Here is a 27,643-nt window from a genome sequence, read left to right as displayed (position 1 = left end):
AGTTCGACGATTTCAAATTGAACTAAAACCATGACAATATGCATCGGTTCAAGTTTTTGAAAAATAAAATTATTTAAAAATTAAAATTAGAACTGATGGTTTCGATTTGATTTCTAATTATCTAAAAGGAAAATTAACATTTTAATAGTGTATCAGAAGGTTTCAATTCGAATCTCGTCTTTATCATTTTTTTTTATATTTTATTAATTAAAATATTCGAATTGGTACTGGAATCGATGGATATCGAAGGAACCTCGGATTTCGGTTCTAGATTTGGTTGGTTAGGGCTGCTTGTATACATGCACGAGTTCTCGACTTCATAGATGGGTGCCAACGGGGCCATTGATCTCAAATGTCCCATGTAAGCAACCAATGAAGGGTTCGCTATGTGTGTTTGCTGATGGAGCCGAGACACAGGATTGACCTACGCCCTCTTGGAGCTCCACGTATGGCGGTAGCCAGTTCCAAACCTTGAATTCTATTTGGGCTCCGATAGGTGAAACGTATAATGTTTCGTCTATGACGGAAATCTGTGTCATGCGGACGAGAAGAGGGAATAAATCGAGCTCTCGTCTCCCAGCCATGTTCATGTCGAAACTAGGGTTTCTGACGTGAAGGCGGGCCCTTTTCTAGAGCTCCATTCCATTGCTATTTGATCGTCTTCGGCGTTTCGGAAGAGCTCCTCTTATCGTCTGTCGATCTCGCTTAGGGATACATTTATCTCTTTGGCTCGCTCTCCTCTCCCCTTCGATCGTTCCGCCGCAATGATAAGAAGGAAGTTGTATAAGACAAAGCTCTGTACATTATTCCAAAGGGATCGATTGTTGGGAAAATACGACAAAGAAGAGGATAAAAACACTATGGAAACAAATAACAAACACAAGATCAAGAATACTTTAGGAAAGATATTTAGGCTTGAAATGTGTATAAGCACTTTCCTAAAAACGATTTTTGCATCCTCTTCTCAATAAGATTGCTATGGGTTTGATGCAAATAGTTTTAGTGGATATGACAAGCCTTTAGAAGATCTGTATTGAGCAAACAATAAAGAATCTTCAAAGAGGAATTAGAGAATATCTAATTCAATCACTTGAGAGTAAACTTGGAGAGTAAAGAAGAAGAATATGAAACAGATGTCTTAATAATTTACCCTTAAATATCTATTTATAGATATTTTCTTAAAAGACACAACCTTTGAAAAATAACTACCAAAATAACTATAAAAGAAAACACATTTTCAAATAAATCTTTTAAAATTTTTTTTTTCTTTTTAATTTGAACAATTTATAACAATCCCCCACTTGTTCAAATTTAAAATTTTCTCCAAGTGATTAAATAGTATTTATGAATAAAGTAATATATCTTTCGATTTGAATATTACCTTAGTGTAAGCATCACAAAGTGAAGTCGAAATCCCAAATAGTATAAAAACTTTGAATTTGTTATTCCTAATGACAACACTGGTGATACTACACACATAAATACAATATCCTTGTATTCCTCATAAAATTTTGCTCGGCCCTAATATGGCCTTGGACTCATCCAAGTTCATGAATTTTTATGAGAGAAAACTCCAACTCTCAATCGAAGCGGCACCACTTCTAAGTTCATATAGGTGAAGTTCTTATAGTATCTTTGTCACTCTTTGAGATACTTGTCCTAACTTGATTGAACTTCATTAAGAGTATAATTAACTCAACTCTCATTCGGTGACAACCAGCACTTTAACATCTTTAGATGAGACTCGTAAAATATTTCAAAGTGCTGAACCACTCCACATGTCAATGATTTGTTCTTACCCTTTGAACTCTTCATTACTCATTTCATAATGTTGAGTAGGGTTGCTATCATTGGTGGATCTTTTATTCAAGGAGTTTTAGCCCCATCCATTTTGATGTTGATCTTACAACTTCTCTTGTAAGAGGTTTGGTGAATGAATCATCTTTCACTTGTAAAACAAGAGGAATTATTTTTGCTTTTCGTACACGAGTGCTTCTCCTTAATTTATGAGATTGCTCTCCAACCTCTTGTGAACTCGATTGATGTCCAATCAAAGGAATATTAGGTTGCTCACCAACCTTTTGAGATGTCTCCACTAGTGATTCTTCACTAGTTAGAGGATGAACATTATTACTTGAAGTCAATAAATGTTCAAAGAACTCTACATCTCGAGATTCTATTATGATATTAGACTCCAAATTAAGAAGTCTATATGCTTTGCTATTTGAGGCATAGCCTATAAATACACATTTGATTCCTCTAGGTCCCAATTTTATCCTTTAAGGATCATTATTCTTACAATATACAAGACACCCTCACACTTTAAAATAACCAATGTTAGGTTGTCTTCCTTTCCAGAACTCATATGAAGAGATCTTATATATATATTTTTAAAGGGAATTCTATTTAAGATATGACATGTAGCCAATAAAGCTTCTCCCCACAAATTATAAGATAATTTAGCATGCAACAACATAACATTAATCATCTCTAGATAAGTTCTATTTTTTCTTTTTGCTAATCTATTTTGCTTAGGTGTTCATTATGCCATGTTGTTCACAAAACAAGTTAAATTCATTAGGAAAGTATTCTCCTCCTCTATCACTTCTTAAAGATTTAATTTTCTTCCCCAATTGATTTTCAACTTCTGCTTTATATGCCTTAAAAGCATTAAAAGCATCATTTTTATGTTTCAATAAGTACACATATGTGAATCTAGACATATCATCTATAAAAGTAATGAAATATCTATTACCTCCTCTCGTTAATATGCCATTTAATTCACATATATCAGAATGTATTAAGTCTAACAAATTAGTATATCTTTCAACACTTTTGAATGATTTCTTCATTATCTTTGATTTAACATAAATTTCACATTTATTAAGATCATCAAAATAATAATTTATTAAACCATACTTAACCATTCTTCTAATAGTGTTAGTTCCAATATGTGCTAATCTATCATGCCATAATGAATAAGAATCAATAATATAAATCGAAGCAACAACTTTATTAAATTTAAAATTATTGTCAACAATAGATAATTTGACTATTCTCTTAGCGGAATAATCTTTTCCAACAAAAGTTCCATTACGGGATGGAATTAACTTCCCGGATTCAAATACAAATTTAATTCTAGGTTTGCTAAGGAGATTCTCACTTATTAAATTTCTACTCATATCTGGTACATGAAAAACATTAGTAAGAGTGACTTTCTTACCCGAAGTGAAAGTGAGTTCCACATTTCCTTTGCCAATCACCTTAGAACGAACTTTATTTCCCATTTAAATCTCTTGCCCTTCTGTGACTTCTTTGTAAGTCTTGAAGAGTGCCTTATCATAGCAAACATGGACGGTAGCACAAGTATCGTACCACCCAAGGTCTATCGTACCGAAGCGTACCGCCCGGTACGGGCGGTACGTACTGGTCCGACAGGTTATCGGTACGTGGACCGCCCGGTACCGCTACAGTGCTATAGTGCTACAGTACTATACTGTAGCACTGCTACAGTATACAAAATAAAAAAATATTTGGTACACCAGGGCGTACCGCTTGGTACGCCCTGATGTACCGCCCGATACACCGGTACCGTACCGTACCGAGCCCGGGTCGAAATGTCGGTACGGTACGATACAACGAACCTTGGTACCACCAACCAGAAACCTTGCCAAATATGGCATTCACTTCGCTGACCATAGCAATTATATTATCATCTCCCTCAATGGAGTTGACTTTCGGTTTCTGGCCCTTTTTAAAATTGTAATCCCTAGCAAAATGATCAGGTTTTGTACACACAAAACAGCCTCCACTCTTTGGCTTCTTAAATTTTCTTTGATCCCTTTTGGGGCCAAAATGATTCACAACATTTTATATTCACAACATTTGTTTTTATATTCACAACATTTGCTTTTATATTCCCAAAAGAGTTCTCACTCTTTTTTCTTATCCTCGATTCCTCCTCGATTCGAAGATGTTTTTGAATTTGCTCCAAAGTGATATCCTTGGAGTTATGCAAAATCTTCTTCCTATACCCTTTCCAAGATGAAGGTAACTTAGTTATTATAGCCCCTACTTGAAAAGGTTCAGGAAGTTCGATTTTTTCAGCCTTCAATTGATTAACAATGACCTGCAACTCATGCACTTGTGCTAAGATTGGCTTGTCATCCATAAACTTGTAATCAAAATATTTAGAAATCAAAAATTTTTTTGTACCTTCCTCCTTGGCATGATACTTGAATTCCAAAGCATTCCAAATTGCTTTTGCAGATGGTTCTACCGTATAAAGATCATAAAGCTGATATGAAAGAGCATTGAGAATGTGTCCTCTACACATGACTTCATCTTCGATTCTCTTCTTTTGTTCAGCCTTGACTTCATCGGTGTTATCATCGGTTGGATCAGGAATTGGTTGAAGATTTGGATCAAGCACATAGAAGATCTTCAAAGCAGTCAACATGAATTTCATCTTGTCTTGCCAACGGGTAAAATTCGTTCCATCAAAACGATCCAAACGAACAAAATCTTGATTCAATAATTTGATGATATTTGTGGCCTCCATAGTGAATTTATATAAACTCACAAATATCGTTTTTAGATTGTTGGGAAAATACGATAAAGAAGAGGATAAAAACACTATGGAAACAAATAACAAACATAAGATCAAGAATACTTTAAGAAAGATATTTAGGCTTTAAACATGTATAAACACTTTCCTAAAAACGATATTTGTACCCTCTTCTCAACAAGATTGCTATGAGTTTGATGCAAATAGTTTTAGTGGATATGACAAGCCTTTAGAAGATCTGTATTGAGCAAACAATAAAGAATCTTCAAAGAGGAATTAGAGAATATTTAATTTAATCACTTGGAGAGTAAAGAAGAAGAATATGAAAAAGATGTCTTAATAATTTACTCTCAAATATCTATTTATAGATATTTTCTTAAAAGACATAACCTTTGAAAAATAACTACCAAAATAACTATAAAAGAAAACACCTTTTCAGATAAATCTTTTGAAAAGAAATTCTTTTTTCTTTTTAATTTGAACAATTTATAACATCGATGCCCTCGCCATAGCTGCAATTTCGCCCATGGTGAGGCGGAGATCTGCCGCTTCGGTGGATCTTTCAATGGTAATCGCTAAAGGTTCCGATCTATGGGTTGTTTCCTTTTCTCTCCTTTTTTTTCTCCACGAATGTTGGTAGAATTACACTCTTACTTGTCTGGTAGTTCGATAATACTGCTCTTATCTAACTCGCTGCTTCTTTTCGGCGATTAATTGAGGTAAGGGTGAAATTGTTGTGCCTTCTGATGCCTTTTTGATGTTCGGATACCTTTATTCGGTGCAACATTGACTTCGAATTTTCCATAAAATTGCTAATCATATCAGTTTTCATGCACAATTTCTCTATGTTTATGTAATTGAAACTATAGTTTTATATTTAAAGAATGGTTATATTGTCATGGAGCGATTGCTGATAGAATTTATTGATATGACAAAAAGTTTGAATTACTTGTGTCTCAAACTACACAAGTATTTGTGCTTGACATGTCATGGGCGGACATGTATGATATTACTGATTGCTTGAATAGCTACGGATCCAACTAACTAATATATGATGTTAAGCTTTACCCTCATCTAATGGTCAACAAAAGACTTCTTTCAGTGAACCTTTACTAGTTGGTGTTTGAACATTTTAGTGATGCAATTATACATTCGATATGGTTTCCCCTTCCTGTCCACCCCCAAAAAGATTTTCCCTTTTTTTTTTCACATTAGGTGGTTTTAGCTTCTCAGTTTCTTGCTTGAAACTTACTTGAACGCCGTAACATATGAATCAATTCTGCTGATTTAATTAGTCTGTGAAATAAATCAGTAGAAAATGGAGGTCAGATGAAAAATATATTCATAACAAATATAGGAGAAAAGCTGCTGGATAAAAATCTTCATCACTGGCACATATTTAGTCTGGTTCAATTTGATTGAATTTTGATTTGAGAAATCTTCAAATAATATCTTATAAGAATATTCAGGATACACCTTTTTCGGTTAGATTCATTTGGTTTACTCTATTTTGAAGCTGCATTGTATGATATCAATTCTATTTGTTCTGGGAAAATGATGAAACTCAGTTCAATTGCCTGCAGATGAAAACTAGCTTCTTATTTCTTGATCCAAAATCTTCTCAGGTGAAGTTTTTACAGAATATCTGCCATAATTCTTGGTTTCCTTTTTATAGTATAATGGAACAAATTATCAACCTCCAAACAGCTTCTTAGTATCACTTGCAATTGGAGAATGGCACATCTGCATTTTCTAGCCTCACAATTGGTGCCATGATGTTGATAATGACTAAATGAAGACATATCTAAGGGATCACATTTGCTAGGTTTGCTGCATACTTACTGCACCATTCTGCATGTGACACTCTTTACATTGTTAGCAGCTTCAGCAAGAGTAATTGATGACTCATACAGTTGATTTGATGCATTCTGTATCCAGTTTCATCAATTGGATCCTTATTGATGGTCTTTCTATATAGTTAGAGAAGGTATATGTTGGGATGATTCTTGGACATATCAGCATGGTTATACTGGATGGAAGGTCCTATCTTTACTGTGTCAATGGCTCTGCAGTGGAAAATCTCTCAATTTCTGTTGCTCATAGTTTCTTTAGCTACAGAAGGCATCTACAATAAATCTTATTGCTTACTTATGAAATATTCGAAGGATTCACTCAGTGATCTAAGATCCTTACATGGTATTGCAACTATTAATTTTATGATCTACTTTGTATGTTCGGTGGCCTTTTGCAATTGTTGAGGAGCCAATAATTATTCGTTATTGAATTTCTCGTATTGCTCATGGTGATGGTAAGCTTGACAAGAATTTATTGATTCTCCATTTACCACGGATCTTAAGCTTGGTATCAGAAGAGTATAGAACTCTATTTTGTTGTTTAAAATTTATTTTTCTTGGTTGTAGGTCGACGGAATCATAGAAGTGGGGACTTGAGAGATAAACTTGACAGAAGGCATTCTCCTTATAGGAGGCTATCAAAAGCCTCACCAAACTTGACAGAAGGCATCCCTGGTAGAGATGCAAGGGCTCACCAAACTTTCCGGTATCAAAAGCCAATCTATCATGATAGAGGTGAGCATTATCATGAACTTTTTGTATTTCATTTTTTTTCTTCATTACTGGTCTCACCTTTGTGATGACTTGTTTTCTGTTATATACGTATATCTTTGTAACCATTTTCATATTTGCATACTGATAATTAGGCTTTTCTCCTTCTCATTATTATTATGGAATACTGCTTGCAGGCTCTAGCTTTTCGAATTCACCTATCCAGAGAAGGTAAGTTGCCTTTTATCTTGTTCAAACTTATGGGAAACTTTCTTTTAATCTTGTCTACACAGAAACATAATATTTTCCATACTAGCTGATGTCCATCCAAAACCTTTTTGTTGCCTCCGATACTAAAAGGATAACTTATGGGCTAAGGGATTACTTAAAAGAGAAATAGCACTTAAATGGTTGTTTTTAGGCAGTAAATATCAGCAAAGACTTGCTATATTAGCAAGAAGATGATGATAACAGGTGTACAACATGAAAAAAAAATAAAATCAAGAAATTGGGTTATGGGAGAACACAAAGAGGATTAAAAATGGGACAAAAACCTACATCTTGATACAACTTGAGTCATATCAAATTAGGCACCTAAGCCTGATGGATATATGAATGATTTATATTGGCAATATCTGTGATTCTTTATAAGAAACACAATTCAGCCTCTTCCGTATAAGGAAAAAACTAATTTAGAGTTTTAGAAGTCTGGATTCAGATCTACGTGTGTCTAATTCCTGATAAGAATAGACCTATAATGTTAGTGATTGTGGTTTTTTTGGTGTATGATGTGGGATCATGGGATGCAAGGTTTTAAGCATGATATTGAGACACCCCTTAACGAAATGAATTTCCCTCCTACTTTTGCTTAATCATTTTCTGTTTGTGTTTCTTCCCCATACTTTTTGTTGTAAAGTTTTTGACAAGGACACTCTAGCTCTAAGGAGACTCTAGTATTTTCTGAGTTGTTTAACAGCTTCTTCCTAGGTCAAAAAACAAGAAAAGCTATGTTTTTACCCATCTTTGTCTCAGATCATATGTTAATATGCATTGGGAGTAACAAGACATCTTGTACAAAATTCATACATTTATGCCAATCTAATAGATTAGTCAATTAGCCTTGAAATATTTCAAAATTTTAATACCCCACCTGAATGGATCTTAGAAAGAAAAAAAAGTTGTTTGATACCAAAAAGATTCTGTGGGATGCCAGTCCTAGACATCTTCTTGGAAAGGACCTAAAAAACAACAGAAAAAGAGAAACAAGAGTGTAAATTGGCTTCCAGAAAGAATTATATTCTGCTGGCAACTTGGTTCCTATTGATCTTTAATCCATGTTTGCTATTTGAACTCTGTGTTTGGTTGTCTTTTCCATTTTGGTTAACATCTAAAAGGTGATAAATCTTTTTGAGGTGGCTAATGGAGAAAGGGATGCACCTTGTGGCTTTCTAGGACATATCTAGGCTTAAGTTTAAAGGCATACCAATATTTAGTGACCTCCATTTGTTGTTTACTTGACATATTTAGGTTTACTTTCTGGTGTTGCATTTATGGTTTTACTGTGAGAGAAGGAATAGGAAGAAGCAGCACATGAATAGAGAAAGTGATGTTTCTGAAAGCTCTGAAGTTTCTGATAGTCCTGAAGATAGGAAAAGGGAAGAAAAAGCTTCATCTTATGATGACAAGGATGGCCTTGAAGAGCAGGTTTGGGATATACTTTTGCATACTGTCAAAATACTTCTATAACTGCTGGTTGTTTTCTCTTCCATCTTCTGGTGTTTTCTTTCCCTTATAAAACTTCATGCAGATAAGGCAAATTCTGTTAGATATTGAGATGCTTGATGACCATAAATCCCAACTTGAGGTAAGTTATAATTCATCTTTGAAGTGTTGCCAATATTTTTCTTCTTTCATCTCCATCTTTAATTCAGTCACATGGCAACTGGCTTAAGTGGTCTTTTTTTAAGAGTTCTGAGGCAATCACTTTTTGCATACTATGGATGATAATTATTTTGACTGATATTTCTTGCTATTTACTACAGTCTCATTTATTTCTGCACATATTAAACCAATACAGTAGCACTATGTTAACATTCTATGTTATGAATTTATACAGTCGGACTCATGCACATACATAATTACTGTCACTGCTTCAGCTTTGTTATATATGAAAAAAGCATCATCTAACTTGGTGATCACTGGTTCCATCACTAGTTTTTCGTCGTTCTAGGTCGTGGTATGGTTAAAGAACTAATGCATATTTTTGCTTCATGTACAATGTGATGTATGGATTGTAAAGATATACTGGAGAGTAAGAGTGGTGATTCTTATCTATTATATGGCACTAGGGTTCTTCTCCTTGGCTGAAGTAGTCTCATCTTTGATTGCGTACTTGACCTTATACCAAATTTTCATTTGCTATATAATTAATCAAGAGAGTCCTATTGTCTCTCTTTGATCTCTCTTTCCTCTACTAGGTTCTAGGAAAAGAGGCCTATGCTAAGGAGTTCTTGATTCTCAATGAGTTTAGGGTGGGGTTTCTCAATAATACAGACCCTTAATTAAATAATTCTGATGGTGTTTTATACAGGAGGGCTTTATTTTTTTCCTTTGCAAACAGACATGTTTTTTCCTTGTCATCTTGTTGAATTAAGTAAATGTGATGGGAATTTTAGAGGGAGTATTTCATGCAGATTGATTGGATTTAGATATTCAGCATTGTTTCTGAAAATATCCAGCTTTCACTCTTCCATAGTTATATTGCAACTTTTGATTGTAACTGATTTTCTTTAATTCTTCCTTTTATTTTAGTGTCATACTAGATGCTTGCACATGATCCACCTTCAGTTCTCCATGCTGAATCATGAGAAGTCTATGATATTACAGCAAATACTGACACTTGGTTGTCACTGTTTTCGAAGATTGAAGATTTAATATGGAGAGAATTACCAAGTTGAAGTGAAACTGTACTTTTTCCATATTTGCACACTTTCCATGTCTTATGGAATCGAACAATAGGCTGCTCATGATGAATGGATTTGAGGAGGCTGAGTGCAGCCTGTGATGGCAATAAAGCTTAATAAGAGATTGTAGAATGCTTGATTTTACAGGAAAAGATTTGGCACGTACTACCTTTAGTGTTAAGGAGTGGTTGTATTTAATTGTAAAATAATGCGCCAAATGATGGCAAGGAATAAATGATTCATTTCTATCAATAGGCTTGCTAAAGACCCCAACTATAGAGTAGCACAGGTGCTATGAAGTGGTCCAAGTGGGGCTTTTCTTAAAATCGAGACCAAGAGTTTGCCATCAATCAAGAGTGGTCTGCCATCGGGAAGAGGTTTGGGCTTTAGGCAGGACTCCCTAGTTCTAGAACTTGGTCTGCTTGATTGCTTGCTGATTTGACCAGTAAAGAAAGGAACGACACTCAAACCATCTCCTATGACTCTTTTTGATCTTATTGCCATTCCAGAAGCTGATGAAAGACATACTGTATTCATTATTGAGACCCATGGTCAGAGACTTGAGTTTATTCCACAGAGGTTGCATGAACAAGGTTAGAGGTGAAGTTTGAAGCAGGGCATTTAGCTAAACGAGACAGGGGGAAGGGCAACGAGGCCCTGCAACATAGGCTACAATCACCATGAAATCATCCTAGACTAATCATAATGTACCAAAGTCTCGTTTAGCTATTCATGCCTATACAGTTCATAGAGGGGTCATCCACCATAATATGGGAGAATGCACTAGTTAATGCAAGTGGTGATATACTCCACCATCCAAGTCGAGGAATGGTGACAAGTATGTTTGCAATTGATGACACTTGAATGGAAAACCTGTGATCAAATTTGAACACAAAAAGGAAGCGAGGCATTTGCATCATGCACTGTTTTTCTTCCCCCAGAAATGTTCTATTGTCTAGGTTACAGGCATATGGTCGAGTATAATTTGGATATCATATCCGGATTCACTCTGTTTCTGCTGTATTTCCACCCTATGTGAATTACCTGGCTCATTTGTTTCCATTGTTGAATTCTGTGCAAGTCATTTTTTCTTGGTGTTGACTCTGTCTACAGATCTTTTTGGATGAGAAGGCTGATGAAGCATACAAGCTTTTTAGTCAGATAGAGGAGCTTGAATCACAAATTAACAAAGAGCAAGAAAACTGTAGAAGGTTACAAGTTCAACCAGTAATATAAATTTGGACAGGAGCATAGTGTCTATATCTGATTGTGAGGAGCCTTATGTTTTTTGTTTAATTTTTCTATCAACTTTGTTGCAGGATCACTTCAAAGATTAAAAAAATCATTAAAGCTCATGGATGGTATATAAAAGCACAGGAGGAGTAAAGAAGGCAAATGTTGTTTGTGGAAATAAGAAATGTTATAGCATTTGTTCATTTTATTGGCTTGCATCTGTTTTGATCTTGGTTGGCCCATGACAAGGGAATGTTGCTCCATCTCAACATGGGTGTTGCATGTTCTAACAGTATAGACAGCAGCCTCTACATGTGGAGGGATCAGATTTCCCTCCCCGGACATGCAGTGGCAGGAGCATCTGGCACTAGGCTGCTTTTCTTTATCATTTTTGTTTTGAACTTAGCAGACACCTTGTTTTTTAAGCATCTGAATATGGAGACGAGACATCAATTTTACAGGTTGCAAACCCATCTACAGAAGATTGGTTGTCAGCTTAGTTCAGATACCTTAAGAACTTATGCCAACGAAGATGATCCAAGCATCAATGTCACCAGTGATGGAGATCCTATTGATGATGGGAAATAAAAAAAATATGATCATATGAGTAATATGTTATCAATCAAGAAGAGATCACTTGAATATCCAGCCACAAGCAAAGAACTTAAATTGGTAATCTAAAATTATTATTGCTGTTACTGTACTTTCTAGTAGTGTTTGTGGTGATTTGTTTGACTAATTTGTTTTTCTTGTCATCCTTGAATCTGTTTTTCATATATAGATGTTAGGATCTGTTAGCTTTTATTTCTTCTGTACATTTATTATTTGCATCATTTACAGCACACTTTATCTTCTGCCTGATATTCGTTGTATTCTAGCTATGCTATGTAGCAACTGTAGCATGTAACTTTGCAATTGTTATGCTTTCTAATGTGGAAAGTTTTCTGGGATTTTTGGTGTCTCCTCTAACAGTGAAATTATATTCTTGAAGTACATCATAGCAAATTGTTTTGCTTAATGATGTGGAAGGTTTATGGGATTTTTTCAGTTTTTTTGACAGACAAATTATTTCCTTAGCTACCTCACAGCACTAGCATGAATTACATGCTGCATATATTCTTTATCTTAGTTGATAAGTGATCACTTAAGTTCTTTCTGGTTACTGAAATTAACTAAATATAATCAATCTTAGGAAAAACTTCTGTTTTGTTGATTGTTTATTCTAGACTTTTATATACAATCTCGAGAATAACATTTTTCTTAATTTTAATTGTTGTTGTATAGTGCTTCTGTTGGCACAATTCACTTATTTTCTTTGGATGCAATCACCTGGTTGTCACAGGGATTTCACGAAAGAGAGAGATCCAGATGTGATATTTAAACCTGATAAACTTCCAAGGTTTGAAGGACCTGCCTATCAGTCGGAAATTATCAGTAAAGGAACTGATTGAACGAAAGCAATCCTGACCAAAAATAAGTCAGCGGTAGAGGACTACAATCACAAACAAGGAAGAATTGATTCTTCTACCTTTGCCTCTTTGAATAAGGTTATGTCCAACTATTCACTATTCTTGCATGTCTTGAAATATTTCATGGTTTTTGCTGCAGTGCTTGTTTGTTACATGGAGAAAATTTTGCGATCATGACCAAAATAGTGTAGATCTGATTGGTTCTCTTGACTGTTAAAGATTGTAGTGCTATTTGGTAAAAGTCTCCAAATAGTTTTCTCAAACCTTCTTGCTGAAGATCTAATTTTCTTTTCTAAAATAAATCTTTTAAAATGTACTTCCTGTAAGTTTTTCTTCATTTAGTTCAGCATGTTCAAGCTACATCTGTAACCAACAGGGGAAGAGTTCTTAAGTGCAACATTCCTTCCGTTTACTGGTATGGCTGCTCCTGCAGAGGAATTTATAGAGGCTACTGAACCTGATGAGAAACCTGAAACTATAGAAACTAGTGCGGTCTTTGAAATTGATGATGTGGATTATGTGACTAAGTCTACTAACATGCCTCCACCACCTCCAGTCACGCAACAAACAAACAAGCAGGTGAAATTTCAACCCTTGTTCATACCTACAGATTCTGTTGGTTAACTGCATTCTGTGTCCATTTTTTTTCCTATATAGGTTTCATTTAGCTAGTTTGATGAATTCAGTTATCGAATGTTTATTTTATATGTGCAGAACCAGTGATTTAAAAAGCGCTAGGCGCCAAAAGGCGCCAAGGTCCAAAAACGCCCGAGGCGCTAGGCGCTCGCCCAGGCGCTCGCCCGAGCGAAGCGAGGCGCTAAAATATAAAAATATAAAATATAATTAATAAATATAATTATTTAAAATTTTAAATAAAAATATAAAAATATATAATATAATTAATAAATATAATCACATTAACAGTATAAACCTGCTGACGGAGAAACGAGGAAGCAGCAGCGGCGGCGAGCGGCGGTAGCAGTAGCGGCAGCGGTGAGCGGCGGCAGTGGCGGCAGCGGCGAGCGGCGGCAGCGGCGAGCGGCGGCAGCGGGAAAGGGAAAGGGAGCGGAAGGCGCGAGCAGCGGGAGGCCTCGAGGGAGGCGCGAGCAGCGGGAAGGCTCGCGGGAGGGCTCACAGGAGGCGAGAGGGCTCGCGGGAGGGCTCGCGGGAGGCGCGAGCAGCGGGAGGGCTCGAGGGAGGCGCGAGCAGCGGGAAGGCTCGCGGGAGGGCTCGCAGGAGACGCGAGCAGCGAGAGGGCTCGCGGGAGGCGCGAGCAGCAGGAGGGCTCGCAGGAGGCGCGAGCAGTGAGAGGGCTCGCGGGAGGCGCGAGCATCGGGAAGGCTCGCGGGAGGCGCGAGCAGCGACAGCGGCGAGCAGCGGCAGCGGGAGCAGCGGCAGCGAGCGACGAGATCGCGATCGGGATCGGCAGCGACAGCAGGTTAGGGTTGGGGTTATATCGGTTTAGTTGGTTCGATTGAACCAACTAACAACCGAACCAGGACCGAACCAGACCTAAAATTCTGGTTCGGTTTACCCAGGCGCTCGCCCGAAGCGCCCAGCGCCTGGGCTCGGGCGAGCGCCCAGGCGGCGCCTGATTGAAGCGCGCCGCCTGGGACATTAGCGAGGCGCTCGGGCCTCGCCTCGCCTCGCCCGAGCGCCTAGGCGAGCGCCCGAGCGCCTTTTGCAATCACTGTGCAGAACTGGTGGAAATGACACTATATTGATTCTATTTTATTCATATGTGGTGGTCTTATCTTCTCTAGATATTATATTAGATGTCTACTTAATTTTCTCTGAACTTGCAAGGACAATTGCTTTTGTCATATATTTTTATATATTTTCTTGTAACACCTCTCATTTTATATACAGAGATGAAATTTATTGCGGTACTTCCGTCATCTGTTTTATAAATGATCATTTCCTCTTAATTATTTATTAGCTGTTCATGTTTGTTTTCTAAATCATGAATCTTATATGCTGTTTTGGTCTTTTAATTTTGTTTTTCCAGCACGAGGGTGATAATGAGGAATTTGATGGGGGAAAAGGTAGACCCTGAAATGCTGGATAAAGACTATGAACAGTGAGGTGGATATTTGAGCAGGTATGACTCATGAGCTCTGGGAAGAGGCGGAGGCTGTCTGCATCTAATTTCCTGTGACGAGACTAGAAACATGGTGATCTGATTACCTCTTTGTACCTTCAAGAAACCTCCAGAAGCTGGGCGTCTTGGTTATTAAATTTTCTAGGACCCGGATTGGTGCTCAGTTCTGTTTTTTTGACTAATACAACAGAATAGGTACTCATTTTGCTTAGTATTGTTGATGAAAGGGGCATAAACCTCAGCAATTTCTCGGTATCAGTGTCCTCAATTGGTATAGCAAATGCATCCTTGTAGTTTTTTCTTATTCCCTTAAGCATGTGTCTTTGCCAACAGTGCTTTGTGGATTTTTTTTTGTTTTCACTTGCCCTCTGAACTTAGAGCTTAGTATTCTATTGATGTGAGTATCAAGTTGTTATTTGGTGAAATGTATGCGGATCTGGATGACGTTTCGTTTGTATCAGTTACGTGAATCTGTAAAAAGATTAGGTGTCCTTTCATTGTCTTCTGTGTATGCCCTGTTATCATAAGTGTTTATATGTAATCAATCATTCAGTAATCAGACAGTAAACAGTGACTGATTAGTATTTGGTCCAAATGTGGGTGTATATATGTACTATTTACTGTCTATACAGTTTGTAGGATAAATACGCATAACATCAACTATGTCTTATTTATTTATATAGTATTTAAATAATCATAAAGAAATAATGGAGTATATATTTATATAGCGTCCTGAAAGTTTGCGTTGAGCTTATAATGTTACACACGTAAGTAAATCATTATACTTGATTTCAGAATCAAAGATAGAAATGTATTAGATTGGACACAATCGAACAAAAAAAGAAATAGAAAAATAAAAGAAATAACTTAGGCATTACGCCATCAATGCAATTGTTACAGGGTTGCCTTCCTAACTCTTCGGCTTCTCGATACCGTAGCATGTGTCAAGTGTAGAAATGAATTTTGATTGGATCTGAATTTTTTTGAACAACCTAAATATTATTTAACATATTTGTCATTGTTCCTTTGACCTCGTACTGCATCGTTCCGTGTTGGGTCCAAACTTTCTTCGTGTGTTGGATAATCTCTTCGGTTTTGTAGTGCATCTTTTCTTCATGTGTTGGATAATCTCTTTAGTGCATCTTTAATCGAAAGATCAGATTGAAGACACCAATCTAACTATTTTAGAAGGGTTAAAAAGAGTAATCGAGATAAAAAAAAGCCTGGATAAATGAACTCCTAAGCATCCTCGAGCAATCAAACTAGAGTCTCCCCTTGCCTACAGAACCGAAGCTATCATTCTAGAGATTGTCTTTTGGGTAATCAAGACCCAAAACTATGGTAAGGTGTTAGTCTAAGGACTATGGGCAAACCACGATCTAATTGATGAGACTTGACTAAGAGCTCATCTACAAAGTTTAATCTACAAGCATTCTTTGGTAAGGCACTACAATTGAAAGGTTCGACACCGATACCTAAAGGCGCATATTTTAGAAGATAATATCCACAAGGGAGATTTGGTCTCTGAAGTCTAACAGAGAATTCATTCATTCTTTGTAAAAAAACTGTTCAGTTATTTATCGGATTCTCCTTCACATATGAGACTTAACAAAAAGGTGGAGAGACCTTGATGGGCTCCGTTGTCTCCTCCTTTATTACCCCCTTGACTTCTTCCTCGGGTTTGATGAGATCAAAAACATCGTTGGCTGCAACTGAGACTGACAATTCATTACTGTCGTCAAGGCCATTGTTCTCGACCAACACCACTTGGTTGTCAGAGAGGCGTTGATCAATAGGATCATCGAGGATCGTTAATCTCGTATAGTCATGGAGGACTTAAGAAATCATCAATTGGTACCCATTGTTACAGGTGTTGAAACCTAATCCAGTGAATCTCCTTGACTTCTTATACTCGATAATGCCCTCCACTTGCACTCGAGGTGGCGTGCTTCCTCTGCACCTCCAAGGAGTCCCCAATGCTTGTACTTGACGATACCGCTTATGTTGTTCACGGATTCGGCCCTCAGTGTCATCCCATAGTAGCAATGTCGCTATGATCGGACTTCACTCGTCGGATGCCTCCACCACAAGCTACTACTATAGCTTCAAGAACCTTGCAATTATCGAGGCACTCGTCTACTCCGACTCCTTCGATCAAACTTGGAGTCAAGCAATTTGCTCCTTGGTTCCAATTTGCCTCAACTGCCTTATTCTGGAGTATCTCACACTCTTTTAGTAGGACCATCATGTGCGGCTGAGGCATTGCGGGCTTGGTAGAGCAACATAGAAAGAAACTAGATTCAAAATTAGGATGGAAACTAAAAGCGAAGTAACCAAAAAGGCTTCGGATGCTCACTGTCACAATATGTTTGTGTGCCTCATTCAGAAGGGATTCCATAAAGACTGGTGGATAGTCCATTTCACTAATATGAAATTATGGATGCATTACTCTATAATTCCATTTAATTGTTTCTAATGGAATCTCCCATAGGCAATTATCTATCAAGAGCCCCCCATTCAACCTCCTCATGGAGCCATTTATGGGCTCGAGAAGGTAGACCACCAACTCATCTAGGAATGTGTCTCGTTTGATGGGCAAAGTTCGTATATCGAGATCATAGGGAACTGGGATGCCTTGAAGGTGGAGTAGCTTAATGTTGTCACTGCCACTATTATTGTTGTTGTAGATGAGACCCTTTTGAATGAGGAGTGTCGGGCTCGTGCTCGAGTTTTATACATGTAAAATTATAATTAGCATGTCAATACAAGTACAAATAATATATATATATATATATATATATATATATATATATATATATATATATATATATATATATATTATCCTCGATATGATTTGTGATATCTTTATTTTATAAATATAATAAATGATATGCTCATGTTTTCGACTTTTAAGATTAAAGTATATAGTTTTTAAAAATATCATTCTCTCGGTGTTCTACCAAATATTGGTTGAGCATATATAAGTATTAATATTTATATTAAGTATAGTACAACAAGCCTAGGAGACATAAATATAAGGTTAAATTATAATAATAAACATGCATAAAGTGATTAGAAGTTGTGATTGAATTTTAATCGATCTTAATTGAATCTCAATGCTTGAATAAGGTTCAAGCTACTTATGTTAGATCAATACAACATTAAGAGAGGGGGTGAATTAGTGCAGTAATAAAAATTTCGTTGATTTGAAAAATTTTGTTCGATACAATTGTTTCGATAATGCTTGTATCGGAAAGTAACGACTTAGAGTAAATGTAAAGTGTAGAGTGTAGCTAAGTAATGAAATAAAGTAGTAAGGAAAGAACACACCAGATTTATAGTGGTTTGGTTGTTGTGACCTATGTCCACTTCCGATTCCTCCTTCGTCGAGGTTATTGGTATCTACTAATGGTCTTCTTTCAATAGGCAATGACCAATCACCTTCTTACAAAACTTTTTCCTTTTTATGGGTTTAGGAAACAACTCTTATAAGCCTCACACCTCTTCTCTAATGATTACAAAGCTGAATAAAGAGGAGGATCCTTAGCACTTTTTATAATATTTTTACACTCCAACACTTAAAGATTTTTTCACACTTTGTCACTCTTTTTGTTTCCCTTTCATATAGAAAGGAGTGAGGTATTTAAAGCTCCAAAGGTTTTAGAATTGGAGCCAAAAAGTGTCTCATCCCGGATTTCCGAGGTACTAGCGGTACCACCGCCATTACTTTGACACTAGGTGGTACCACTGCCCAGTCTGGTGGTACTATCGCATGACAGAACATCGGAGACTAGGCTCTAGTGGTACCACCGCTTGACAGGGTGGTACCATCGCTTAACTAGGCGGTACCATCGCCTGGTAGCGCTAATTATCGATAGTTCCACCGCCCACCTTGGGCGGTGCCACCACTTGCCATGGCTCCAAGTGGCCAAGTGGGCCTTCTATCTGGCCCTACTTAGCCTTAAATCAGATCCAATTGGCCCTAACTAATTTAGTGGGATTACCTACCAATCCTAACTCAATCTAAGTTCTACAAGTTATAGTTGCCCAACAAGCCAATCACGTGAGTGATGGCATGTGTGACTTGACAAGTAGTCTTTTTACTTATTATGTTTTAGCATTTATCACTTTATATTGACTATTTCATATATGCATGTATATATTATGATGTCTTTGGATTTATGTAATGGGAATCGGATCATGATGAGATCACGATAATGAGACCGATTCACCTTTAAACATATATCCTAAATAATCCCGGTCATTGGTTACTCGAGAGGGATATCGAGATAACTAGATAGATTGGTGTGCTATATACCCATCCATATGATAGATATAGTTGGTCTTATAGCTGCTCGTGTGGGGACACTAGGGATACAATACAAGTGCTCATTGGAGAATGAGTTCACTGATTGATCCACTTACGAAATACTGGATGGTTGATGATATTTTATTGTCAAACAACGATTCCGTAGTCCTAGTGGTGTATATGGTCCTTAGACTTGAGACACTAAGGATGTCCTGTATGAGTGCTCTATTCTTTGATACCAGACTTATAGGTTTGGATGTCCTAGATCTAGTACAGCCAGTCATCGAGAGTGGCAGTTAACCTTACGAGAGTTATTGAGTGTCGATAGAGGATCATCCACTCTTAGTATCATGAGAGGAATATCTTATGCGTTCTTGCTCAAATAAATCCTTAGCCAGGGTCATTCGGATTGAGAGAGAAAGAGTTCTCCGGAAGAATCCGATTAGAGCAAGACTAGAGTATAAATCGTATGGGTTTGATAGCACCATGCTCGGTATACGGTCTCTGGGATATTAGATGGATGAGGGACTATAGGTACATGGTAACTGAGGACAGACAGGTTCAATGGATTAGATTCCCCTGTATCGTTTGGGGACTGCGGCGTAGTGGCCTAGTATGTTCGCAGTCGATGAGTCGAGTGAATTATTATAGAGATAATAATTCACTGAGCCAGAAGGAGTTCTGACAGGTATGACTCACAACTAGCTTGATATTGGGCCTAGAGGGTCACATACATATGGTAGGCGTTACGATGAGTAGAGGTTCAGATATGAGATATCCGTTAGACCCCCTATCTTATTAGATATCAAATAAGCCCTTGAATTATTGGATCCTATGACGAGATCCAATAAAAGCCCATGAGAGATTATTGGATAGAGATCCATTAATCTAAGAGGCTTAGGTAGTTGGATGAAGATCCAATACCCAATAGGAGAGAATCCATTAGGGTTAAGTTAATAGGAGACCTCTATAAATAGGAGGGATTCAATGATTCATAGGTTAGAGCTTTTGCTTGCCTCTCCACCTCAAAGTAGGCCTGGAGTTTTAAGGAGCATCGTCGCAACCCTACTATATGTATCATCGCTAGAGAGGAGAGTGCTTGACCTCCTTCACCATCTCCTAGAGATTTGTAAAGATTCAAGGATATACTATCTTCCTAGGTAACATAATCTTTACTATACACAGTTTTCTATTTCACCGATTTTGTACACCAATCTTTACACGACGACGAACATCTCTTTGGGAATAGGAAATTTTATTTTCTGTCCTTCCACTATGCATGTGATATCGCCCTCAAAGATTTCCCAACAAGTTCTAACTACGATAATTAAGGCATTAACTATGTAATCTTTGTCTGGTATGTCAGTTGTTCTTCTAGCTAAGTCTTGACGAACTTTTGGTGAACTCTCGGTATGCTTTTGGAGAACTTTCGATGAACTCTTGGCGAGCTCTCGATGAACTCTTGGCGAGTTCCCAACGAACTCTCGGCGAACTCCCGACGAACTCTCGACGAACTCCCGATGAAATCTGAATGAACTCCTGACGAACTCTCAGTGAGCTCTTGATGAACTTTTGGTGAGCTTCTGTCACTCATCCAAATCTTTGATGTATACTCTCAGCATACTTTTGGCAAACTTCCAATGAACTCTTAGCGAGCTCCTGATGAACTCTAGGCGAATTCCTGATGAACTCTCGGCGAACTCTCGATGAACCTTCGATGAACTCCCGATGAACTCTTAGCGAACTCCCTACAAACTCTCGGTGAACTCCCGACGAACTCTCAGCGAGCACCTGATGAACTCTCAATGAGCTCACGATGAACTCTTGGGAAGCTTCCGGTATATTGTCCAAATCTTTCGATGAACTCTCGGCATGCTTTTGGTGAACTTCCAATGAACTCTTGGCGAGCTCCCGATGAACTCTCGGCGAATTCTTGACTAACTCTCGGCGAACTCCTGATGAACTGTCGGCGAACTCCTAATGAACTGTCAGCAAACTCTTGACGATCTCTCGGCGAACTCCTGACGAACTCTCGGCGAGTTCCTAACGGACTCTCAGCGAGCTCCCGATGAACTCTCAATGAGCTCCCGATGAACTCTTAGGAAGCTTCCGGCATATTGTCCAAATCTTTCGATGAACTCTCGGCATGCTTTTGGCGAACTTCCAATGAACTCTTGGCGAGCTCCCGATGAACTCTCGACGAATTCTTGACTAACTCTCGGCGAACTCCTGATGAACTGTCGGCGAACTCCTGATGAACTGTCGGCAAACTCTTAACGATCTCTCGGCGAACTCCTGACGAACTCTCGACGAGTTCTTGATGAACTGTCGGCGAGCTTTTGGCACATCATCTAAATCTTTGATGTATTATCCGATCTTTGACTCCGGCCATTCATCTGCTTTATGCCTTATTCATTATCATAGTTAAACCTGCAACACTTATCTCAACATATAAATTAGATCAATAATTTATCAATTGATTTTATCATCAAAATCAGAGATTCAACAATCTCCCCCTTTTTTATGATGACAACTAATTGATGACGGAGTTTACTTTAACTCCCTTTATCTATATGCCATATTGAGATAAGAAAATTTGAATTCAAAAGGAATCATGACTTTTGAATTCAAGTGAAATAATTTCGATCATAAGGATCACATACAATATATTAAATCAAAATTTCATATGTTTGTGCATCATTATAGTTTCAAATTAAAACATGCACAATTTCAAAACCTTATATTTCATCTTCACTTCATGCATGATATTAAAAATAAATCAATCATTACTATGGGCATATCATATATGATACTAAAGCATTCATGATACATCTTTTTGGGCATAACATTCATGATGCTAAGACATTAAAATTTTTAAGTATCTATTACTTCATGCATTGAATCAACATTTTGATCATGATACCAAACATTTATCATTTCTGCCATGTATGTTGAATCTCGGATTTTGATGATGAAACCAATCGATACATGTTTATGTTTTAATCTGCGTTTCGAGTGATGCAGGATGCTTCGATCAAGATGAGACAATTAAAGCAGGAAAAATCATGTTGTGCCGGAGGAAAACATGTTAGAAGATTAGACGTCGAGCCGGAGGATCGGTCGATGTATCGAAAGGAGGCTTCGGACCATGGATTCAGGCATCGGGCCAAGAAGAGCGGATATTTTGCTAAGGATATCAGAGTTACGGAGTCAACTAGCCGATTGGGCAATAGGCTGCAAGAGAGGACGATGCGCCGAGGAATCAGATGAAGCGTCGAGGGACCAATGACATGCCAGACAACATGATTAATGCTTAGTATTAATTGTCTAGATCGAAGTGTATTTTTATATATGCAGGATTAACTACGATAGCAAGGCATGAAGCAAAATGAAGTTCCAGAGTCAAGGACGCGACTTCGTTGGGAGTTCGAGAGTTCGTCAGAAGTTCGGACATTCGTCGAAAGTTCTTACGGAACCAGTCGAGAAGTCTCAGAGCTTGCCAGAGAAGCTCATCGGAACTCGCCAAGAAGATCGTCGTGAAGTCTAGGAGCTTATCGAGAGTCCGTCGGAACATTGCCGAGAGATTGTCGGAAGTTCGCCGGAAGATCGCCGGATGCTCGCTGGAAGAACCAAGACTTACGGACCTATTTAGCTTAGAATATATCATAGGAATTATAGTTAGCATGTAATTGAGTTTGGAATTGGGTCAACCGAATTAGGGGCTAGCTAGGCCCATGTAAGAATTGTGTTGGGCCCAATGAGAGGCCCAAACAGTGCCCCAAGAAGTTTCATCGTCATGGCATAGTCTTCGAGACTGTGTCAAGCGGTGGTACCATCAGTCTGGGCAATTGTACCACCCTTGGCAGGATGCCAGGCAGTAGTACCATCCAGCACTACCCCCCAAGCAGTGGTATCGCTAGACCTAGGCGGTGGTATCGCCCAGGGCAGTGTCAATGTCACACTGACACTGGACGGTGGTACCGCCCTACGCAGGCGGTGGTACCGCCCATGCCCAAGGAACCCGGGAAGGGAAAGTTTTAGGCTTCAAGTTTGAATTAACTTGAAGCCTATAAATACCCCTCTCATCCCTGGTTAAAGCACACAAGCATAGAAAGTTTAAAAAGTGAAGAATTGCTGTAGAAATCTCTTATGAGAATCCTCCTCTAGTCTAAGTGTTAGAATTCTATTTAGAGAGGAGAGTAAGTGCTTGTAAGGGTTATCTCCTAAACCCAGTAAAAGGAGAAGAGGGGTGTAAAAGGTGGTTGATCTTCGCTTATTGAAGGAAGACCGATAGTGGATGCTAGTTGCCTCGACGGACGAGGAATCAGTGGAGTGGATGTAGGTCACGATGACTAAACCACTATAAAACTATCGTGTTCTCTGGTTTGTATTTTATTCTTGCTATTACCTTACTGCAAACCTCCTTAAGTGCTTACTGCCTTCAATTCATTACGTACGCTTTCAAGTTCAGTTTTTGAAATCGATTTTTCATCGGAAACGGTTTTTATCGTTTGAAGTTTTTCAAACCAACATAGTTTTTACCACTGCACTAATTCACCCCCCCCTCTTAGTGCCGACCTCTTGATCCTAACAATGCATGATACTAAAGCATTTATGATATCAAACATTCATCATTTCTTCCCCTTTGTTATCAACAAAAATGAGAATGATTCAATAATGCAAGTGTTTTAAACTATTCAAGTAAGTTTTACACCAATTTATCCAAGCTAGAAAAAATGAGAAGTTAAGCAAAACTTTGCATGATAACTGCTTTTGATTTTTGAAATGGGCAAGCTAGCATTTTTGCTTTAGATGTGCAGGAGCTTTTTGGTTCTTCTTGAGATGTGCAAATTTCTTTCTTCCTTTGTCATAAAAATAAGAAGAAGAGGAAGAAGAGTAAGGGAGGAATTCATTTTCCATAAAGAATCAAGAACCAAATTTATGAAAGTTAAGTTTCATTGAATCAAACTTCTACTATAGAAAAGAGAGAGAATTCATCATAAAGGATCAAGATGTCCATACAAAAAAAAAAAAAAAATCAAAATCAAATCCCTATTCTTGCAAATGATCATCACAAACTAAAAGTCCATGGATAAAAATTCTTCTTTCGTGAGTAGAGTGTGGAAGAATTCATGGGAAAGGATCATCAAATGAAAGATAAAAAATCAAGGCTCTTCTTGTTAGGATCAAGAGCGCACTAAGAGGGGGTGGGGGTGTGGGGTGGGATGAATTAGTGTAGCAGAAAACTTTTACGATTTCAATAAACTTATTTCGATTAAAGCTGATTCAACAAGAATGGTTTCAACTCAATCCTTTTCGGAAGAACTTTGAACTTGAATCCTTTGGTGAAAGAGCAAGAAAAGACTAAGGTGATTTGCAGTAAAGTAAAGTGCACAAATGAAAAGCGTCGATTTTGTAAGGTCTTCATATGATTAAAGCCGATCTCGAAAAATGTTTACGTCAAAGCGTAAGTAGACGTAGTTAAGGCATAATAAAGAGGAGAGGCAGTTTGCTATAAAAGAAAGTTACTCAAAGTAAATGCAAACCGAGTTTTTAGAGTGGTTCGGTCAATGTGACCTACATCAACTATCGGCTTCCTCCACCGACGAGGTCACTGGCGTCCACTAGAGGCCTTCCTTCAATAGGTGAAGGCCAACCACCCTTTTACAGCTTTTCTTCTTTTGTTGGGCTTAGGAGACAACCCTTATAAGTTTCACTCCTCTCTTGAATGATCTCAACACTTAGAAAGAAGGAGGAGAACTCTAGCTTTTACAACACTTTAAGGCCTCAAAGACTCAAGATAATGTCAAGTTTTCATTGCCCTTTCATGCAAGAAGGGGTGAGGTTTTTATAGGCCCCAATGAGTTCAAAAAAGGAGTCTAAAAGTGTCTATTCTCGAATTTTTGGGGTCTTGGCAGTACCACTGTCATTACTGGGCGGTACTATTGCCTGTTATAGGGTACTGGGTGGTACTACCGCTTAGTTTGGGCGGTACCACAGCCTGACAGAGCTCGAAGACTTGCTCTGGTGGTACCATCGCTTGACAGGGGCGGTACCACCCCTGGCAGTAATAACTGCCGATAGTACTACCACCTGATAGGGGCAGTACCACCGCCCAGAATTCCTGGGAGACCGAGTCTCCCAAGCGGTGCCACCGTCGGCCAGGAATTCAGGGGTCGAATGGGCTGTTCCATTCGACCCAATTTGGGTCTGTTAAGGGCCCAATTGGCCCCTAATTAAGTTAGTGGGATTACCTCCCAATCCTAACTTAATCTATACTCTAACTACAATAATTAAGATATTATTACTACAATTCGTGTTCTGGTGCGTCTATCGCTTGTTCCGGCGAGCTTTCGGCGTACTTCCGGCGAACATTCGACGAACTCTCGGCGATGCTCTGGCGGACTCCCGACAAGCTTGGACTTTACGACGATCTTCTTGGCGAGTTTCGACGAGCTTCTATGGCAAGCTCCTGAACTTCTCGGCTGGTTCCTGCAGAACTTCCGACGAACGTCCGGACTTCCGACGAACTCTAGAACTCCTAACGTGATATTGATCTTGACTCTAGCATGTCTTACTATCATGTCTTACTAACACTTGCTACATGTCTTACTATCATCATAGTTAATCCTGCACACTTTTCTCAACATATAGATTAGATAAATAAATGACAATTGACTTCATCATCAAAATAAGAGATTCAACACTTCTTTTGCAAATAGAAGGAGGAAGGATTCATATGAGACGATCACGATTTAAAAGGAAAGTTCAAGTTATAAAAAAAAACCGAGAAATCCGAAAAAAAATGTATAAAGGAATTCATGCATTTGGAAGGTTTAACATGCCTAATTCTTTTCTAATAAAATCAAAATGTTCCTCATTCAATGGTTTTGTAAAGATTTTATAATGTAAACATTTCAAGTCTAAAATTGCATACATTTATCATCAATTTACCACATATTTCTCCCCCTTTGTCATCAACAAAAAGGAGAGATTCAACAATATATGTAATCGTGGTAAAAATTTATGTCATTTTTCAACTTATAAAAAAATTCATAACAATTATTTTTCAAGCATTCATGACATGATATCATTCATTAACTTCTTTCGATCATAAAGAAGGAAAGAAGGAAGGTAAAAACCATTGAGAACCAACTTTAAATGAAGTTAAAAATGATAAGAGAGTTTCATTAAATGATGCTTCATTTTTCACAAGGATCAAGATATATGTGTGAAATTAAATCCTTGCAAGTGTTCATCTAAAAAAAAGAAAAATTCTTTCTTCATCAAGAAGGAATTCATATGAAAGAATCATTATATCAAATCCATTTCTCAATTAAAAAATTTACAAGAGATAAATCTATGAGAGATGCATTTGTCAATTAATTCCATGTATAAAAAATCATTAAGTGATGGAGCATGGATATGAAATAGCTTTGATATGGCATAGGCTCATAAAAGCTCCATTCAAGAAATACATTAAGTCCGGAAGAGAAATACAACAAAATCATGTATTGGACATGTTTTGTCATAGCTTTTCAATCACAATCATGAAGCTAAACATGATATTGCATGATCATAGAAACTTTTTACAAACTTTCCAATGTGAGCATGTTATTGAAGCACACAATCAAGTAAAATTCTCATCATAAAATTATAAGCACAGAATTTAAATGAGTGATCAAAGAATCAAGAAAGTTCGAAAACGAAATTTAACAGATTCATGCATTCGGACAAATCAACATTCCTAATTCTCTTCTAATAAAATCAAATTATTCGTCACTTAAAGGTTTTGTTAAAATATCGACCAATTGATGTTTTGTATTAATAAACTCTAGGATCACATCATAATTTGTGACATTATCTCATATAAAGTGATGCCTAATGTCAATATGTTTTATTCTAGAGTGTTGAATGAGATTCTTTGTTAAACATATTGCACTTGTGTTATTACATTTTATGAGAATATTTTTAAGATGAATCTTATAATCCTCTAAAGTGTGTTTCATCCACACAACTTGTGCACAGTATGCACTAGCTGCAATATACTCAGCTTCGGTTGTAGATAGTGCAACCGAGTTTTATTTCTTAGATGACGAAGAAATAGGTGTGTGTCCTAAAAACTGACATGTTCTGGATGTGTTTTTTCTATCGAATATATATCCAACAAAATCCACATTAGAATATGCAAATAGTTCAAAGTTCTCGGATTTTGGATACCATAATCCTAGATTAGTGGTACCTTTAAGATATCTAAGTATTCTTTTAACTGCTTTGAGATGAGATATCTTAGGATTATATTAAAACCTAGCACAAAGACCTATACTAAACATGATATCCGGTATTATTGCGGTGAGGTATAGTAGACTTCCTATCATACTCCTATAAGTTTGTTGATCAAAGCTTTTTCCACTTTCATCAATTTCTTACTTAGTAG

At 37.6% G+C, this 27,643-nt stretch overlaps 1 protein-coding gene across 1 annotated transcript; it reads left to right on the top strand.

Annotated features, from left to right (window-relative positions):
- Nucleotides 1-73: 73 nt before the first annotated feature.
- On the top strand, nucleotides 74-15,254 carry LOC103981756 (zinc finger CCCH domain-containing protein 13-like). The gene is made up of 10 exons (XM_065169664.1): nucleotides 74-6,875; nucleotides 6,988-7,155; nucleotides 7,329-7,362; nucleotides 8,659-8,835; nucleotides 8,939-8,995; nucleotides 11,208-11,305; nucleotides 11,414-11,999; nucleotides 12,670-12,874; nucleotides 13,173-13,375; nucleotides 14,805-15,254. Exons 4-7 carry the CDS (start codon nucleotides 8,722-8,724, stop codon nucleotides 11,478-11,480), a joined length of 336 nt encoding a protein of 111 aa, XP_065025736.1. The 5' UTR covers nucleotides 74-6,875; nucleotides 6,988-7,155; nucleotides 7,329-7,362; nucleotides 8,659-8,721; the 3' UTR covers nucleotides 11,481-11,999; nucleotides 12,670-12,874; nucleotides 13,173-13,375; nucleotides 14,805-15,254.
- Nucleotides 15,255-27,643: the final 12,389 nt, after the last annotated feature.

The sequence above is a fragment of the Musa acuminata genome, chromosome BXJ1-4 (genome assembly GCF_036884655.1).
Source record: "Musa acuminata AAA Group cultivar baxijiao chromosome BXJ1-4, Cavendish_Baxijiao_AAA, whole genome shotgun sequence".
Taxonomy (NCBI): domain Eukaryota; kingdom Viridiplantae; phylum Streptophyta; class Magnoliopsida; order Zingiberales; family Musaceae; genus Musa; species Musa acuminata.
The sequence above is the reverse complement of the archived record's forward strand: the minus strand, read 5'-3'. Positions and strand labels throughout refer to the sequence as shown.

Excerpts from the sequence above, each read along its gene's own strand:
- LOC103981756 (XM_065169664.1), top strand. The coding sequence starts at position 8,722 with ATGAATAGAGAAAGTGATGTTTCTGAAAGCTCTGAAGTTTCTGATAGT. Across the intron at positions 8,836-8,938 it reads AGGATGGCCTTGAAGAGCAG|ATAAGGCAAATTCTGTTAGA; the intron begins GTTTGGGATATA and ends AACTTCATGCAG. Across the intron at positions 8,996-11,207 it reads ACCATAAATCCCAACTTGAG|ATCTTTTTGGATGAGAAGGC; the intron begins GTAAGTTATAAT and ends CTCTGTCTACAG.